This window comes from Pelodiscus sinensis, chromosome 30 (genome assembly GCF_052426305.1).
Source record: "Pelodiscus sinensis isolate ZL-2025 chromosome 30, ASM5242630v1, whole genome shotgun sequence".
Lineage (NCBI taxonomy): Eukaryota > Metazoa > Chordata > Testudines > Trionychidae > Pelodiscus > Pelodiscus sinensis.
The window spans coordinates 8,555,711-8,572,627 of record NC_143081.1 but is presented as its reverse complement, the minus strand read 5'-3'; the positions used below and the strand labels follow the sequence as shown (position 1 = coordinate 8,572,627).

At 52.9% G+C, this 16,917-nt stretch overlaps 2 protein-coding genes across 2 annotated transcripts; one reads left to right on the top strand and one right to left on the bottom strand.

Annotated features, from left to right (window-relative positions):
• Positions 1-5,319: 5,319 nt before the first annotated feature.
• On the top strand, positions 5,320-6,261 carry LOC142821063 (olfactory receptor 10A7-like). Its single transcript, XM_075911850.2, has one exon. The coding sequence runs from the start codon at positions 5,320-5,322 to the stop codon at positions 6,259-6,261; it is 942 nt and encodes a 313-aa protein (XP_075767965.2).
• A 9,047-nt stretch (positions 6,262-15,308) lies between these two features.
• Positions 15,309-16,241, bottom strand: LOC149521135 (olfactory receptor 10D3-like). Its single transcript, XM_089774330.1, has one exon. It carries the CDS (start codon positions 16,239-16,241, stop codon positions 15,309-15,311), a length of 933 nt encoding a protein of 310 aa, XP_089630456.1.
• Positions 16,242-16,917: the final 676 nt, after the last annotated feature.

The following is a 16,917-nucleotide window of genomic DNA, read 5'->3' as shown; positions in this document are numbered from 1 at the left end:
CGATGGACTGGTTGGTGAGTTCTGCTTTAAGGGAACTGTGTTTCTGGTTTCTGGGTACCAGCAAAGTCCTGCAGAAGCTTTTTGCTCCCCAGTTTGAGCAATCTAAATATCAGACTGACAGTTTGGGGAACTCTCTGCCCCCTTCTTTGCCATTTGCCCCAGCAGAGCAATCCCAGCCTGGCCCACTGGGACCCCACTCAGCGTGTCCTGAAGTTTGTATTCTCTGATGTCTTCACACTTTTCATGACTGCCCAGCGCCAGCCTTTCCCCCGCTGACTGGTTTTGTCTCCAGAGCTTTGGAGCTAACAATGCCCAGCGGGACTTGCACAGAGGCACTTGCATTCCATGTGCCTTGTCTAATTGTCTCTTTCCCTTCCCCCCATGCGGAAAATAGTTCAGTTCCTAATTAAACACCGGTTTACATGTTGGGAGAGTCTTGTCCCAGGCTGCTCCACTGTCCTGCACCAACCCCTTCTTCATAGAACTCTAGCACTGGAAGGGACCTCGAGAGGTCATCGAGTCCAGTCCCCTGCCCTCACAGCAGGACCCAGTATCTTCTACACAGTCCCTGATAGATGTCTATCTAACTTGCTCTTAAATATCTCCAGAGATGGGGATTCCACAGCCTCCCTAGGCAACTTATCCCAATGTTTAACCAACCTGACAATTAAGACGTTTTTACTAATGTCCAACCTAAACCTTTCTTGCTGCAGTTTAAGCTTATTGCTTCTTGTCCTATCATCAGAGGCCAAGGAGAACAATTTGTCTCAGTGCAGTGTAGAGCGGAAGAATGACTTCTTGTGTCTTGCTCACAACACTCATGTTCATGCATCACAGAATCATGTTTGCCATGTAGCACTGCTGGCTCATATTTGGCTTGTGGTCCATTACTTTTGGGTCATTTCCTATTCAGTATGTGTGAAACTGATTGTTGTTTCTCAAAACAGTAAAACTTGAAGCAATGCATTTCAGGGGTGAATTTGATCTAAGAAGAGTTTTGGGAGTTTTTTTTTTTTTACTTTTGCTTTCACAAAGGTCAATTAATTTTTTTTCAACCTCAAATATGTTTTTCACTTTCAAGGTCACTGAACACCTTCATTCACACAGGTACCCTGACACACACTCATTTGCTACAACTCCTACAGTTTGTGTGTTTAAGAATGCAATCCATAGAAGTGCTTGCAAAATGGATAACGAATTGGTGACTGTTGAAGGGAAATACTTTCCAGTGTGTTTTCAGAACATCCTTCCAAACATCCTTTGATGGGGGGGGGGGGGGGGGGAATAATGAAAAAAAATCAAAAAGTGAGAAATTAAAAAAATGAATTAATCACTGACATCTGTTTTAAAATTGCAGAGTGGGATTTCCAAAGATTCCTATGGGATTTGAGCATCTGAATTCCATGGGTGTTTTGTACTTAACTTCTTTAGTTTTCTTGAAAATGTGATCCTTAAAGAAGGTGACCATTTTTCTATTCAATTTGTTTACATAGCTCAACAAGTCCCAGGAAACTTTTTCCATTTGTCATTTCCCACTGGTATTGCAGAGCCCAGATGAAACCATCCCACTTTAAAAAATGTATTTATAGAATGAATGCAGGCAAAGTTTATTTCCCAGATGGGCAGAGGCAACATGCGAGGTAGAGCAACGGAGACTGACAGAGAGTAATTTGGAAAATGAGAGAGAGAGGCGTTTATTTCATTTGTGATTACAGCATCTGAACCACAGTCAGTCTGAAAAGGTGAGATCTGTATAACTATGCAGACCTATTCCTACGCTTTGATGTTCCTTGGCTCACAATGTCATGGACAAGAAGGGACCATTTTGGTCTTCTAGGCTGAAATCCTGTGTAACACTTCACATAAAAAAACTCCTACAGCAGAACTTTTAGAAAAAAATCCACTCTTAATTTAAAAGCAGTCCATTATGAGGAATCTATCACAATCCTCGGTAAAGTGTTAATTATCTTCAATATTAAAACATGCATCTTATGTCTAGTGTGAATTTGTCTTGTTTCAACCACCATTCAGCGGGACATTTTTGATTGTCTCTGTTAGAAGAGCCAATATCCTCCTCATGTAGGTGCTACGTCCGAGCAACCAAGACATTTCTGAAATGTCTCTGTGACACGGAATGGATTGAGTTCCTTGAGTCTGTCACTACAAGGCACACGTAAGTGGCACTTTGGCTGCTGTGTTGATGTTGTTGCTCAATGAAAGAGATATAGAAAAAGAATTTAGCAAGGAATACAGAAAGGTGGAGGAAAAAATGTAGCAGTGAAGTTCAATCCAAACAGATTATTTAAGAACAGGTGGAGAGAAGACTTCGCGAGGAACAGATTTCTGATAGTTCAAAACTGCTTAATCTAGCAGAAAAAAATTCCCCTGGCTGGAAACTGAAGTTAGACACATTGAAACAAGAGGTAAGGTGCATGTTTTAAAAAGTGAGAGCTGTTAACAAGTGGGTTAGGGTTAGGGTTAGGGTTAGGGTTGGGATGAGAGAGGTGGTAAATATGCCGTCACATGAACTCTTTACATTGAGTCTGGATGTCTTTCCTGAAGATATCCTCAATTTAAAATCCAAGTTGTGGGTTGAGTTGTGAAATTACCATACAGTGGTATGGTTTATGTGATGCTGAGAGCATATTCGATCTTTATTTGGCAACTAATTTGGGGGCAGAAAAAATGAAAGGCAATCCGAGAGGGGTACCTGTAGGGCACTGATATTTTTACACATTGTATTTTCCTGATACAATGAAAGTACATCTTTTAGAATAAATTTGGGATCATTAAAAGCTTCAAAGTTTCTGAGGTCACACATAGTGGTTGTATTAAACAGGTTTCTTGTTGTCACTGATAAAATATTTTATTCTTTACATCTACCTTGGTGGGATTCTGAATATATTTTCATGGAAAGGTTTGCCAGCCTTGAAATGCTGAAAAATATTGTTCCGTGTAAAGCACATGAGCGGCAATGGGGCATTTGAAAGTGTTTTGTGTGAGATGTTCTACGATGAGTCTTAAGGAAAAGTGAGTTTGAAAAAAATATCTCAAGGGTCCTGGTGAAAAACCAGCAGAACATGAGCCTCCGACAGGCAGAACTGAACCTGGGCATGAGGCTCTACTGCGGGGGTTCTGAACTGACGGTCCATGGACTCCCAAGGGGTGCATGAAGCCCTGTCAGGGGGTACGTGATGTTCGCGTATGTTCAAGTATAGGTAATGTATTGAATTTAGTTATAAAAAATATTATCACCCAGCGGGATAGGTGATGTGTTTAGCTGAGACCAAGGGGTATGTGGACCGGAAAAGGTTCAGAACCGCTACTGCTTGAGGAAAAGAACAGCTGGGTCCCCGCTGAGGCTGTAGAGCGAGCTCATTCTCTCTCACTCACAGTGGGTGGTGTCGGTGCCACTACATGGGACAATGAACCACACCCAGCAGGTGCGGGGGTCACGCTGTGACCTAACAGGCTGACTGCTTTCTTGGCTGTTAAATCAGGGGAATAGTTACTAGGAGAAGAGGTGTCCTTTCTCCCCTGGATTTGGCACATGCGGAAATCCCACGTCCCGTTTTGCGGTGCCCATCTGAATAAAGCTACTGAGAAATTAAGGCGTGTTCAGAAACTAGCCACAAGAACGGCGGAAGCTCTGGGAAGTTTCCTTGTAGTAACAGTCTCCAAACGCTCTTCTTAGCAAGGAGAAGCCGGCTGGGTAATTTGATCCTGGCCTGTAGGTACCTACCCGGGGAAGACAGAGCTGGGTCCAGCAGACCGAAATGTCACGCGATGCAATGGCTGGAAGTGGAAGCTAGAAAAACAGAGACTGGAGCAAAGGTTCCCAGTTTGGATACTGAGGGGAGTGAGCCATCCGAATAACCCGTCCAGTCCTGTGGGGGATTCTCCTGCTCTGGTGAGATTTAAATCAAGGCTGGACGTGTTTCTGAGACAGAGCTGGGAAATACTGGCCTGTGGCTGGGTTCGGTCTCTGGGGGTTAACCCCTGTAGGCCCCGGCCCCACCATATCTACCTGCACCGCCTCAGGCACTGGGAGCACAGCATCCCTTGGCCACGGATCGCCGTTCCTGGCCACTGGGAGCTGCGATCTCCAGGACCAGGGGCGGTGCAGGTAAATATGGCGGCGGCAGCCCAGCAGGGGCTAACCCTGGTGAAATGGCCCAGTTTTAGTTCCCACCCCTGCAGTAGATGATCATTCATGATTTCACAGACCATCCATAACTGCACAATTTCGATGTTTTTCTTCTTTCCGCTTTTGAAACTGTTTTCAAGCCCCTCGTGTTTTATTGCCCCCTCGGCACATTTTCCATACTTAGTTTAGATTTTTTGGGATAGGACAACCACACCTGCTTGCACATTCAAGGTGGAGATGTACATAAAATAATTAAGCCTAGTTTGATTATATTTCATCCGTATGCTACCTAGAGTACCAGGCAGGAGGTCGGGGTTCCTTTGAATGCTGGGTATGGTGAGGGCTCCATTATTTCTAGTTACATCAAAAGCAAAACCTGTGGGTCATTCCTGCTTATTCCCTCCCATCGATTCTTCTTACTAAACCCAATTTATAGCAAAGCGAGACTTGGTGATTCAAGTCATAACTACCAATCAACTGCATATCGTGTACGATATCTATTATGTCAATATTTAGGATACATTTTGCTGGGCCAAAATATTGCAAAAGTGCTTAATTAATAGTTTTCCGGATGTCTCTGGAATTTTTCTTATAAAAATGGGATGCACTAGGACCAGGTTGTTTCTGGTCCAAATGCCCTGGCCTCGCTGTCCTGTACAAGCTCTGCGTGATTGGGCAGCACTCCTGACTCTCCCCCACCCTCTTTGGCCTTATTTGTATGTGTCCATGAGTCCCCCAGAGCTGAGTCAGACCCAGGCTTTGCTTTGTGAGGACCGAATGAGGCTGGCACTGGAGACATTGTTGTTCTGGTTAAGGAAGGGCCGTCCACGCTCCTCTACATGTGCCCTGCTGCTTTCTATCCATAGGAGGAGAACCGGGGGCCAGGCCAAAGGGAAGCTCCTCACCCGGCCCTTACAAGTCCCAGGCCCGCTTGCTTGGCTGGTTTCTCTGCTGGAGCTCCCTGTCAAATATTCCCTCCAGCCGATCTCCCCCTCCCTCGTTCAGCTTTGAGCCACCAGGCAGTGACTGGAGTGACTGTCTGAGCCAGCGTCTGTCACATCCATCAGGGAGTCTGTACCCCCTGTCCAAGTCCAGCACCACAGGCTGCCGTATTGCAATGAATGTTAGTTATTGCTCCCAGTGACCCTGTCTCTGTCCCACAGACACACCCCATGACAAGCCAGAGACAAGGAAACCAAACATCTGTCACAGAATTTATCCTCCTGGGATTCGGGGATCTTCCTGGCCTGCAGGTTCCTCTCTTCCTGCTCTTTCTCGTGATCTACCTGGTGACCATGGTTGGAAACATCCTCGTCATAGTGTTGGTTGTGGCTGATCGACACCTCCACACCCCCATGTACTTCTTCCTGGGCAACTTGTCCTGCTTGGAGATCTGCTACAGCTCCACCCTCCTGCTCCAGCTGCTGGCCGGGCTCCTGACTGGGGACTGGACAATTTCCTTCACAGGGTGTCTCACACAATTTTACTTCTTTGGTGCTCTGGCAGGCTCAGAATGCCTCCTCCTATCAGTGATGTCCTACGACCGATATCTAGCAATATGCAACCCCCTGCACTACGCAGCTCGGATGAGTGGTAGGTCTTGCCTACAGCTTGCCTTGGGATCTTGGATAGGCGGCTTCATTGCTTGTGGTATAACCACAGTCTCAATATCCCAGTTAACTTTCTGTGGCCCCAACAGTATCGACCATTTCTTTTGTGACTTTATTCCCCTTGTAAAACTCTCCTGCAATGACCCTCTGCTGATGGACATGTTGGCATTCACAGTCGCCTTGATTGTCTTACTAGTCCCCTTCGTGCTCACCTTGGGGTCCTACATCTGCATTCTCAGGACCATCCTCAGAATCCGCTCTACCATTGGGAGGCAAAAGGCCTTTTCCACCTGCTCCTCCCACCTCATTGTGGTGAGCATTTACTATGGAGCTCTCCTGATTGCCTACATGTTCCCGACCACCGACCTCCTGAGCGACTTCAAGAAAGTTCTCTCTGTCTCCTACACCATCCTGACGCCCCTGGTCAATCCACTCATCTACGCCCTGAGAAACAGAGAGGTCCAAGAGGCCCTGTGCAAAGCTTGCAGAGAGTTAAGAACATAAGAACTCCCACATTGGATCAGACCAAATGTCCATTTAGCCCAGTATCTTGTCTGCAAAAAGTGGCCAGTGCCAGGTGCCCCAGAGGGAGAGTACACAAGAGGTAATCCTCACTGATCCCTCCCCTCTCACCCATTTCCAGACAAACAGAGACTAGGGGCACCATTCCTACCCATTCTGGCTAATAGCCATTCGTGGACCTAACCCATGAATCTCGCTAGCTCTTTTTGGAACCCTATTAAAGTCCTAGACTTCACCACATCCTCTAGCAAGGAGTTCCAGAGGTTGACTGTGTGCTGAATGAAGAAAAACTTCCTTTTCTTTGTTTTAATCTGCTGCCTATTGATTTCATTTGGTGACCCCTAATTCTTATATTTTGGGAATAAGTAAATAACTTTTCTTTATTCACCTTTTCCACAGCAGTCATGATTTTATAGACCTCTAGCATATCTCCCCTTAGTCTCCTCTTTTCTAAGATGAAAAGTCCTAGTCTTTTTAATCTCTCCTCACATGGGGCCTATTCCAAACCCCTCCTCAGTTGTGTTGCCCTTTTCTTTACCTTTCCTAATGCCAATAGATCTTTTTTGAGATGAGGCAAAACTTACACCTGTGCAAAGTATTCAGTTAAGGGTTCTAAGATTATGGCCCATAGGGTTGCGTAGGTGAAATGGAACAGCTGCAGCACGGGCTGGGTTAGGGAAACCGGAGGACACCTCCCGCTATTACAGTTCCGCACACACAGCGACACAGAACCTGGTAGAGATTCTACAAGAACCCAGCCTGCACCTCCGCCTTGAGCCGCCTGGGGGCAGCAGTGACCGTGCGGCAGTGTCCTTGCAGCTGAGCGGTTTGCAGCCCGCAGACACCGCCCTGTATCGCTGCGCCGGATACACACAGCGAGAGGGAGCCTAGGAAAGGCTGGACTGAAACTAACCGCGTGGAGAACCGGTCTGGCGTTACCAGCCCCACGGAGGAGCAGCCGCCAGTCCAGCGTCCCTCTGCCGCAGAAGGTGTTCGCCTCGCCAGGTTGGAGCGGGACCCATAGACTCGAACACTGGAACTGGAAGGGCCCTGCAAAGATCCTCAAGCCCAGTCCTCTGCCCTCACGGCAGGACCAAGCACCGTCTAGATCCGCGGTGTCCAGCGAATTCTGAACTTGCGACCTAGCCACACTCAAGCAGCCAAAGAGAGATTAGTGATGAGCGTGTTGCACACTACGGATCTAGGTGCACTTAAAAGTAGACGCTGTTCCCGAGGCTTTAAACTCACAACTCTCGGCCTATAAGGCCGATACACTGGCCCCTGAGCTGTTGATGTATCTAGGAGTTCCTTTATCATTTCTCCGACAAGTGAGTGGAACGCCATCCCCTGCCCAGAGCTGCAACCATAGGAGTGGCCACGTTGGGTCAGACCCGAGGTCCTTCTAGCCCACAGTCCTGTTTGCCGGCAGCGGCCAATGGCAGGTGCGTCAGGAGGAATGAACCCAACAGGGAATTAGCAAGTGGCCCGCCCCGCTTGCCAGATACTTTGCAATCGACGGGCAGGGGCACGTCTCTGTGTCCGGGTCGGTGCCCGGGGAACGTTTCCTGCCAAATGTCGGTTCCAGGTGCGCTCGGGCGCCTGCAGAATTCCGGGGGAGCCGAGCCGGGCAGGGAACGGGGGAGGCTCCGTCCCATATCGGGCCTGGCTCCGGGATTGATTCCGCCCCTTGGTATCTAGGGGGCTCAGGGAGGCGGAGAACGCTGGATTTCCCCGAGTGAATTAGGCCTGGAATCTCAAAGGTGCCCGAGGGAGCCAGGCGCTGCCCCGCTGCCCCGTCCCACCACGTCCCCCGCGGAGATTTCAGTCCCAAGGGAGGAGGAACTAGTGATTTCAGGAGCAGAAATGCCACGTGGGTTGGAAAACGCTTCTGGCAGCAAAGCGCCGTCAGACACCGCCCTTCCCCGGGCTGATACCGCCCGGCGTGTGAGCCGGGGCCATTGCTCCCAGGGCCTGGCTGAGCAGACACTGACTGGGGGTTCGAAGGGGGGGGGGAGCAGGGACAGTCCCAGACTCGCTGACCCCTCACTCCTGAAGACTGATCGCTGATTCCTACCTGCGCCCGGACAAAACCCGCCTGAGGCTGCGGGGGAGAAATTCTCCGGCAGGGGGCGCTGGTGAGTCACGGTCCGCACGGGGCAGGAGTTGGGAGCGTCGCAGAGAAAGGGGCCGGGGTAGAAATGTGGGTTCCCCAGTGAGGGGGAGTGTGACGGGGACAAAGCAGGTGCCTCGCTGCGGCTGCGCATCCCAGTCCCGGTGAGCGGCCAGAAATGGGCCAGCGGCTTGGGCCACTCACCGCATCGAACTCACCGAGCGCAGCGGGAATCGATGGGGGGGGGGGAGGGAGTTACAGACACGGTGCGAACTGGGGCTCGCGTGTCCCAAGCGGCGTAAAGAGGGAAGAATCGCACTGAACCACCCGGAGCCCCCAGGCCTGGAGCTGCAAATCCCGCCGAACCTGACCCGAGAGGAGAAATGTTCGCACCTCCGGGCTCCCAACAAACACGGATCCACCCCCCCTCCCCCAGTGAGCCGAAACCACTAACGCCTGGGAAAATATTTCCCTTCATCACAGCCGATCCCCAGGAACCCCTAGACATTCATGACGAGCTAAGTGACGTCATTTCTCGGTGTCTCCCCAGAGCTGTAAGAGCCCATCGGGATCCCCCGCGCTGTGCCAGGCGCTGCACAAACACACCGGGAGGGGGACGGAGACTCCTGCCGGAGAGTCCATGGCAGTGACTCGGCTCGTTCAGGGAAGGCGTTTGTGTCTCTGATAAGGCGGGGAATATGCAAATAGCGGTGACAGACGCCTGCTTAAAATGGTCTCTCTCTGCCTAGGCTGCACCCGGAGAGACACCCCGCAGCCCCCGGTGTCTGTGCAGTTACCTGCCAGCTCTGCAATCCAGCAACTGGGAACATGAAATTTTGGGTCTATTTAGTGTTCGTGGTGGCAGCTTTGCCAGGTATTTTCTAGCTAAATACACTGGAGCGAGGGACGGAGATTTTGTTTTCCATGTTTGATATTAATGCTTCTGTCGCGCCTTTGTTCCCAGGTGCCCGGTCCCAGGTGCAGCTGGTGGAGTCCGGAGGGGATGTGAAGAAGCCCGGAGACTCTCTGCGCCTCTCCTGCAAAGCCTCCGGCTTCACCTTCAGCGATTACTACATGCACTGGGTCCGGCAGGCTCCCGGGAAGGGGCTGGAGTGGGTGGCCCGTATCAGCAGCGGCAGTGGGAGCAGCACGTACTACGCGGATGCCGTGAAAGGCCGATTCACCATCTCTAGGGACAATTCCAACAACCTGCTGCACCTGCAAATGACCGGCCTGAAGCCCGAGGACACCGCCCGCTATTACTGTGCGAGAGACACAGCGACACGAAACCTATTGACGCTCCTACAAAAACCCAGGCTGCAGAACCCGCAGCCGCCTCGCAGGGAATTGACTGTAGCTTGTCGGGGCTCGGCTGCTGGGTGAAGCAGGCAGTGGGCGTGACAAGGGGAGCTGCTGTGCGCTGGGACATGGCTGAGCTTGTGTAGGTCTGGCCCCACTGTGGGGAGTGCAGCCTGCGGGACCTGGCTCCGAGCCGTTCGGGGTACGCGGTTCTAAAGGGGGATCGGTCGCTCCGGGTCTTTTGACCCTTCTTAATCCGGCCCTGGCTGTCAGACCCGGTAGGGAAAGTTCCACGCTGCGTGCCTGTTCTCGTGTCCTTATGTCATACGGTGTGTGACAGACACAGACAGACCCCGCCCTTCAGCGATTTCCCAGCTGCCCATTGGCCGGCGGGCAGAGCAAACAGCAGCGGGGCATTTTGTGTCCAGCCGGCCTCGAACTCCCCAGCCAGGAGACAGAACAGCGCGACGCTGCGTCACATCCGGCCTGGATATCCCCGTTCTGTTGGTCCCGCCCCCGGCCCATTTCCTTGCAGCTCATCACAGACCACCTCACTGCTGTACGGCAGGTGACTGTGTGTCCATTGGCTGCGCCCTGCAATGGCTGGGAGGGGATCGAAGGGGAAGACCCCCCCCCCCCTCCGCCTCCCCGAGCAAGTGCACTCTCCCCTCCCCCTGAGGCAGGCATTCTCAGCATCAGGAGCCCCGCTCCAATCAAATCTCCCTCCTGCAGAGCCAGGCGCGAGGAAGAATCTTACTTTTAAAAGGGGCTGCTCCTGCCGTCCAGCCCAACTGCCTCATCTCGCAGCTGGTAGGGGAGGCATCAGGTGGCCAGCTGACAGCCTCTGCTGGTCAGGGCCAGAGCAGCACGCGATCCGCTCCCACCCAGCCCAGCACCCCCCTCTCACGGAGCCCGGCAACGGCCCCCTCCGACCCCCCCTTCACTAGACTCTGCGGTGCTCCTCAATCCCCTGTCCCCGCCAGACACGGCAGGGAAAAATTGACCCCATGGAGCTGTCTGGAGATGCCAGGGAGACACAAATGCAAGAAAAAAATGGATCCAGCTGTGACCCCGCTGTAAGTTGCTCGGGACGTGACTCACAGTTTGAGAAACACTGTCTCAGGGTATGTCGACACTACAGTGTTATTTCGAAATATCTTATTTCAAAATAGTTAATTTGAAATAAGTTATTTCAAATTAACACGTCTACACACAAAATGCATTTCGAAATAGCACGTCCACACTGAGTGGACACTGAATTGCATTTAAGGCCAGCCAGAGCCAGGTCCAGCAGGGCATCAGGTCAGGACTTACTTTGTGTGGCTGCTGCCTGAGGCTATCTGAGGCCTGTGCTTAAAGGGACCCCCCCCCCCCGCCCCCCGGACAGGCGATTCTCAGGCTTCCCTGCTTGCTTGCCTACCTCAATGAGGGACAGCAAAGCATTTTGTCTCTTCGTGCTCTGGTTGCCCTCACTCAGGACACCACAGTGTGCAACATGGAGCCGGAACTGCCCCTGGGCACTCTGATGCTACTCATGGACTTGCTGCTGTGAGCCTGGCTGCACTTTCTGCAGGCTGCCATTTGGGAGGTCCATTGGGAGTCTGTCAGTATCCAGAAAGCCCTGTGGGAGAGCTTCCACCCTGAGGAGCCTCCCTGGTCTGCCCCACTGAGTGCTTGTGCCTCATTCCTCCCTCACGTCCTCCTTCCTGATGTCAAATAAAGTACATGTATTTTCATGAACACAAACTCTCTTCATTTAACAAAACTGGGGGGGGGGAGGTGAACTCTGGTGAGACTGGGGGAAGGGGGCAGGAAAGCAGAGAGGGTGGGAGAGGGAAGGGGGAAACCTGGGACAGGGCTGGCTTCAGGAAGTGTGGGGGCCCAATTTGAACAGTTTTGATGGGGCCCTGGCAACCAGGATTTTTTGTTGAGGGAAAAAAAAAACCCAAAACACTGCACACACAGGTGCTGCCGTTTTCTGAGTTTTGCACAGGTCATGTAAGGAAGGGACAGAACCCCTCCCCCATAAGGGCCAATGAGACTAAATGTCTGAGCTAATAAACAACTGCACCCCACGCTATACAAAGCTACACACATTGGGCTTTAGGATGTGAGGGTTCAGGAATTTGGGTTGGGATATGTGAGGGGCTCAGGGAAGGGGGTTCCAGTGTATGACAGGCTCAGATGTAGGTTCTGGGGGAAAGGGGAGAGCAGGAGTGTTATGATGCTGTGACCTGATGGGGGCTTGGCCCCCATTGGGGGTTTGTCAGCCAGGCTTCATTTTTAAATAAAATATTATGTCAAACACAAAAGTTTTTGCATTGTCTTTATTTCTGAGAAGCGCAGGGAACCTGTTTTGAGTCAGGGGTCACTGACCCACAGAAAAGACATTTGGGGCCACACAACTGAGATGCCAAAAAAAAACCTCCTCCAACCTCACCCCCCAAGCTTCACTAACGTGGCCCCCCCAACCTTGTTGGTGGGAGCAAGGGACATGGTACTGGGGAAGGGCGCTAGGGGGAGCTTCAGCAGGGGAAAAGGTACCAGTGGGGACAGAGTTCTGTGGCTGGGGACAGGGGCGTGGGAACAGGGTGTCAGGAGGGCAGGGGACGGGGTGCCAGTGGGGACAGGTTTCTCAGGCTGGGGAGTGGGGAGAAGGAACTGGGGAATGGGGAGAGGGAGCAGGGGGCTGGCAGGGGAGCGGGAACAGGAGGCCACTGGGGGCAGAGAGCGCCCTGCACCCGCCTCCTCCCGGGATTCTCGCCCCCCACCTCCGCACCGAGGGAAACCGGCGCGTGTCTCCTCCGCGGCCAAACCCCCGCGTGCGCCTGCCCAGGCAGTGCCAGCGGAAGGAGAGGGGAACTGAGAATGCCTGGACGCAGGGACAGGAGTCTCGAGGGGCTGCAAAGCCTCCGGCCTCTCCTTCAGCAGCTACTGCGTGAGCTGTTTTCGCCAAGCTGCGAGGAAGGGGCTGGACTGGATCCGGGAAACAAACCCAACTTCGGCTTCTGCCAGCTACGCCGAGGCCTTCAAGGGCCGATTCACCATCCCCAGGGACAACCCCAGCAACCTGCTCTACCTGCAACCGACCGGCCTGCAGCCCGAGGACACCGCCCGCTATCACTGCGCCGGGCACACAGCGAGCAGAAAGCGGCCCAGCCCCGAACACAAACCGAGCTGCAGCAGGAGTCGCTCTGCCAGCGCCCGGCAGGGGGCAGCAGCGACTCGCAGTTCTAGGCTGTTCGGACCGGTCAGTGCAGGGATCGGTGTGAAAGGGCAGGTCGGTGCCAGAGCAGCGGGTGAATATTTCGGGAACTCTCTGTGTTCTAGGGACACGAGACAAATATTCCCGCAGGTCTCCCGCAGCCAGTGACACTGCTGAGAGCAGAGTGCAACGTGCAGCCAGAGACTGAGAACTGGGCTGAAATGTAAAACTGTCCCGCCCAGAGCCGGGTTTCGGCAAATTCTTAGATGCTTCCCTGAGTCAAAGCCTGAGCCACTGCAATAGGGGCCCCTGAAGTCCTTTGCGTCCTGGAAAATCTCCCCTGACCTGCTACCTCCCCTGAACGATGCGGAATATCCCGACCCCGGGCTGCTGGGGGGTTTCACAGCATCTCTGAGATACCTCGTCCGCCCTGAGTATCACTGAGCGCTGGGTCTGAGCGCGCTGCCCCGCCCCTGAGACACAGCCTGTCCCCAGCCCGTCGGTGAGCAGGGCACATAGGGAAATCGAGGTTTAATCACAGACATTAAGTCCATCGTACGGACTCCTTCTAGCTACACATCCCCGGCCTTAAGACACTGTCCTGACCCGTCAAATCCCTCCAAAAATCTCCCCAAACACACCCAGCCTGGGCTGTTCGCTGTCTGTGCAGCATCCTATCTGAGAGGCCACGTTGCTCCCTGGGGGTGACCTTTCGCTACCGGGGGCACATTCACACCCCGGGCCCAGATGCTGTTGGCGCTTAGAATTAATTCAGGGCCAATCCCTAGGCTCACACCCCTACAGTGGGGCTGGAAGCGGAGCGGGAACGGGTCTAGGAATGTCCATGTGGACAGGAACCAGACGGGGATCCGGAGCGAGAGGAGGGCGGGGTTTGGCAGGGGAGCGGTGCAGGCGCGCGCTGGTGACAAGGGCCCTGGGGTGGCAGAAGGACACGTGAGTGCGAACGGGAACCTCGGCGCGTGTGACAATGAGCCCGGGGACAGGACACAGACCCTGCGCCAGCCTGGAGATGGGGCTGGAACGCGGGTGTCCGGTGAATTCTCCTGGGGTGGGCGTGTCCATGGGGGTTCCTGTTAGTTACCATGGTTACTAGGCGGTGGGGGGGGATTACGTCCTAGAGCCTCACGCCTCCATTCTCAGCCCCCGACCCTAGCCCCGTGCAACCCTGTGACCCGCCTCTTCCCCAGGCACTAACCCGATTTCCGCACGGGCAGGGATTCGCAGACAACTCCCCCGCGACGGGATAAGTTGGTGACAATCGGGCCCTAAATTCGCAACCGGGGAACTGGGTTCAAACCCCTACAGCTGCTTCTCGCCCCTTTAATCCTGCGCCCCAACTCTGGGCGCTGCACTGGAGGATCTGACTCCGCCCTGTCCGAGCCAGAAATTTGCAGGCTGAGGTGTAGGCGCTGGGGTCTGTTACAAGCAGTCGGCGATGCAAATCAGGGTGAGAGTTTCCTGTTAATACCTGTCCCTCCCTGTGCCCAGACTGGACCCGCAGAGAATCCGCAGCTCCCTGGGTCTCTGCAGTGACCCAGTCCCCGGAGAAATTTCCACGCCATCACCAGGGGCAATGAGACTTTGGGTCACAGCGGGTTTCATTGTAGCGGTTTTGGAAGATATTTTGAGTCCCTGACAAAATGGCACAACCAGTAGTGCAGACAATTATGGCTGGCTTTGTACCGGTTCTTCTAACATCCCTTTATTCGCAGGCGCCCAATCCCGGGTGCAGCTGATGGAGTCCGGAGGGGATGTGAAGAAGCCCGGAGACTCTCTGCGCCTCTCCTGCAAAGCCTCCGGCTTCACCTTCAGTAGCTACCCCATGACCTGGGTCCTCCAGGCTTCCCTGAAAGGGCTGGGGTGGGAGGCTCGCAGGACTCGATGACATCCCAAAGTCTCTTCCAGCCCTAGGATTCTATGACTGGGCACAATGAAAGGGATCTCCTGGTTGTGGTGGAGAATTCACTGAACGTGAGCTCCCAGTAGAACGCTGTCGCCAGAACAGCTAATGTGGCCACGGGACACACAAAGGAAGTTTTTTGACAAGCAGAGAAGGGGTTTCACTTTGCTGTTTGGCACTGCTGCGAGCACTGGTTGAATCCTCTGCCCAAGTCTAGTGTGCACAACTCAAGACAGGGGCTGATTGCTTGGAGTGGATTCGCACAGCAGCCATGAGAATCCTTGCAGTGGAAATCCTGCCTTATAATGATGGACATAAAGAGTTTGAGCCCTGTAGACCTGTCTTATTAGGCAGAGATTTTCTACAAGACCAAAGTCTGAGTCTCTGATTCCCATAAATTCTGATGCACCACAAAAGCCGCCAAGGGCCCATGCCGATGTACTTGTAGGTGAGTTTCCAAACAGACTCACATGATACTCCTGCACCTCTGCACATCAACGTGGGGGCATCTGACCCCCTCTCAGTTTTCTCAGAGCCGCTTTCACCTCCTTGTTGCGCAGCGTGTAGATGGCCGGGTTCACCATGGGCGTGACCAGGTTGCCAAAAATGTCCATCGGGGTCACCAGCACTTTGCTCAGCTGTGGCTGAGTGTAGATCAAAGCACAGGGCCCGAAGAACATGGTCACCACCACCAGATGGGAGGCGCAAGTGGAGGCCGCTTTGCGCCGCCCTTCACCTGAGTTCATTTTCAGGATACAAGAGACAATCCTGACATAGGAGGCGAGGATGAGGGCGAAGCAGCTCATGGGCACCACCCCAATGTTGGTGAAGGTCACCATCTCCAAGATGTACGTGTCCGCACAGGCCAGCTTGGCTACTGGGAAGATGTCGCAGAAGAAATAGTCCACCACGTTGGACCCGCAGTAGGGCAGCGTGAAGGTCAGGCTGGTGACGATGGTGGCGTGGAAGGAGCTGGCGATCCAACTGCTGGCGGCCAGGAGGGCGCACACCCTGCGGTTCATGATGAGTAGGTAGCGCAGCGGGTGGCAGATGGCCACGTACCGGTCAAAGGCCATGACAGTACAGAGCAGGCACTCGGTGCTACCGAGGAAGTGGAAGAAGAAGACCTGGGCCATGCACCCACCCAGTGAGATTGTTTTTCTCTTGGCCCAGAGGTTGTCCAGCAATTTGGGGACGCTGATGGAAGAGATGCCAATGTCCAGCACGGCGAGGTTACAGAGGAAGAAGTACATGGGGGTGTGCAGGCGGCGGTCAGCGAGGACGGCTGAGAAGATGAGCAGGTTGCCCAGCAGGGTGCAGAGGTAGAAGGCTAAGAAGGTGAAGAAGAGGATGGTCTGGAGGCCATCGGTGTTGGGGATCCCTAAGAGGATGAAATGAGTCACCTCGGTGCGGTTCACCAGCCCCATTTGGGTCTCATTCCTGAGGCAAAGGGAGAGAAATATAGCCAGTGAGTTACAGAAGAAGAAAAAAACCTGTCACCCTCCAGCTACAATTCTCCCCTTCCATCCACTGTCCCCAGGAATCACTTTCCTTGTCCTTGTAATGCCTATTGGGGGCAGGGCCTCACTCTACTGGCTCTGAGCACGGTGAGAGAACACGCCTGTCATGGATATTGGGAAGTCAACACAGTCCAGACAAAGTGGATCTTCCAATTCTATTAGAATCTCTTCTGGTCTGCTCTGTGCAAATTTCTTCTCTTCTCTCCTTGTGCAATTACAATTTCTTCAGTCATGTTCTCTCTAAGCCTGTTCCCAACAGTATCTTGCAGCCTTCTGTTTGTGGCGAACCTTTGGGGAGCAGTTTTCTCTCTCCCCCAGTTGCTTATCATAGAATCATAGAGCTGGAAGAGACTGGTCACCGAGTCCAGCCCCCTGCCCAAAGCAGGACCAATCCCAATTAGAAGCCCAAGGCACTTTGAAGTGCATCTTCAAACACCCTAAACGCAAAATAAGATATGCAAATAGCTTATTTTGAAATGTGGTGCAACTAAGGAGGCCCACATTTTGAAATAATGCCCTATTTTGAGATATCCCTTAACCCTTGTGGAATCAGGGTTACAGGGAAGGTAAAATAATGTGCCTG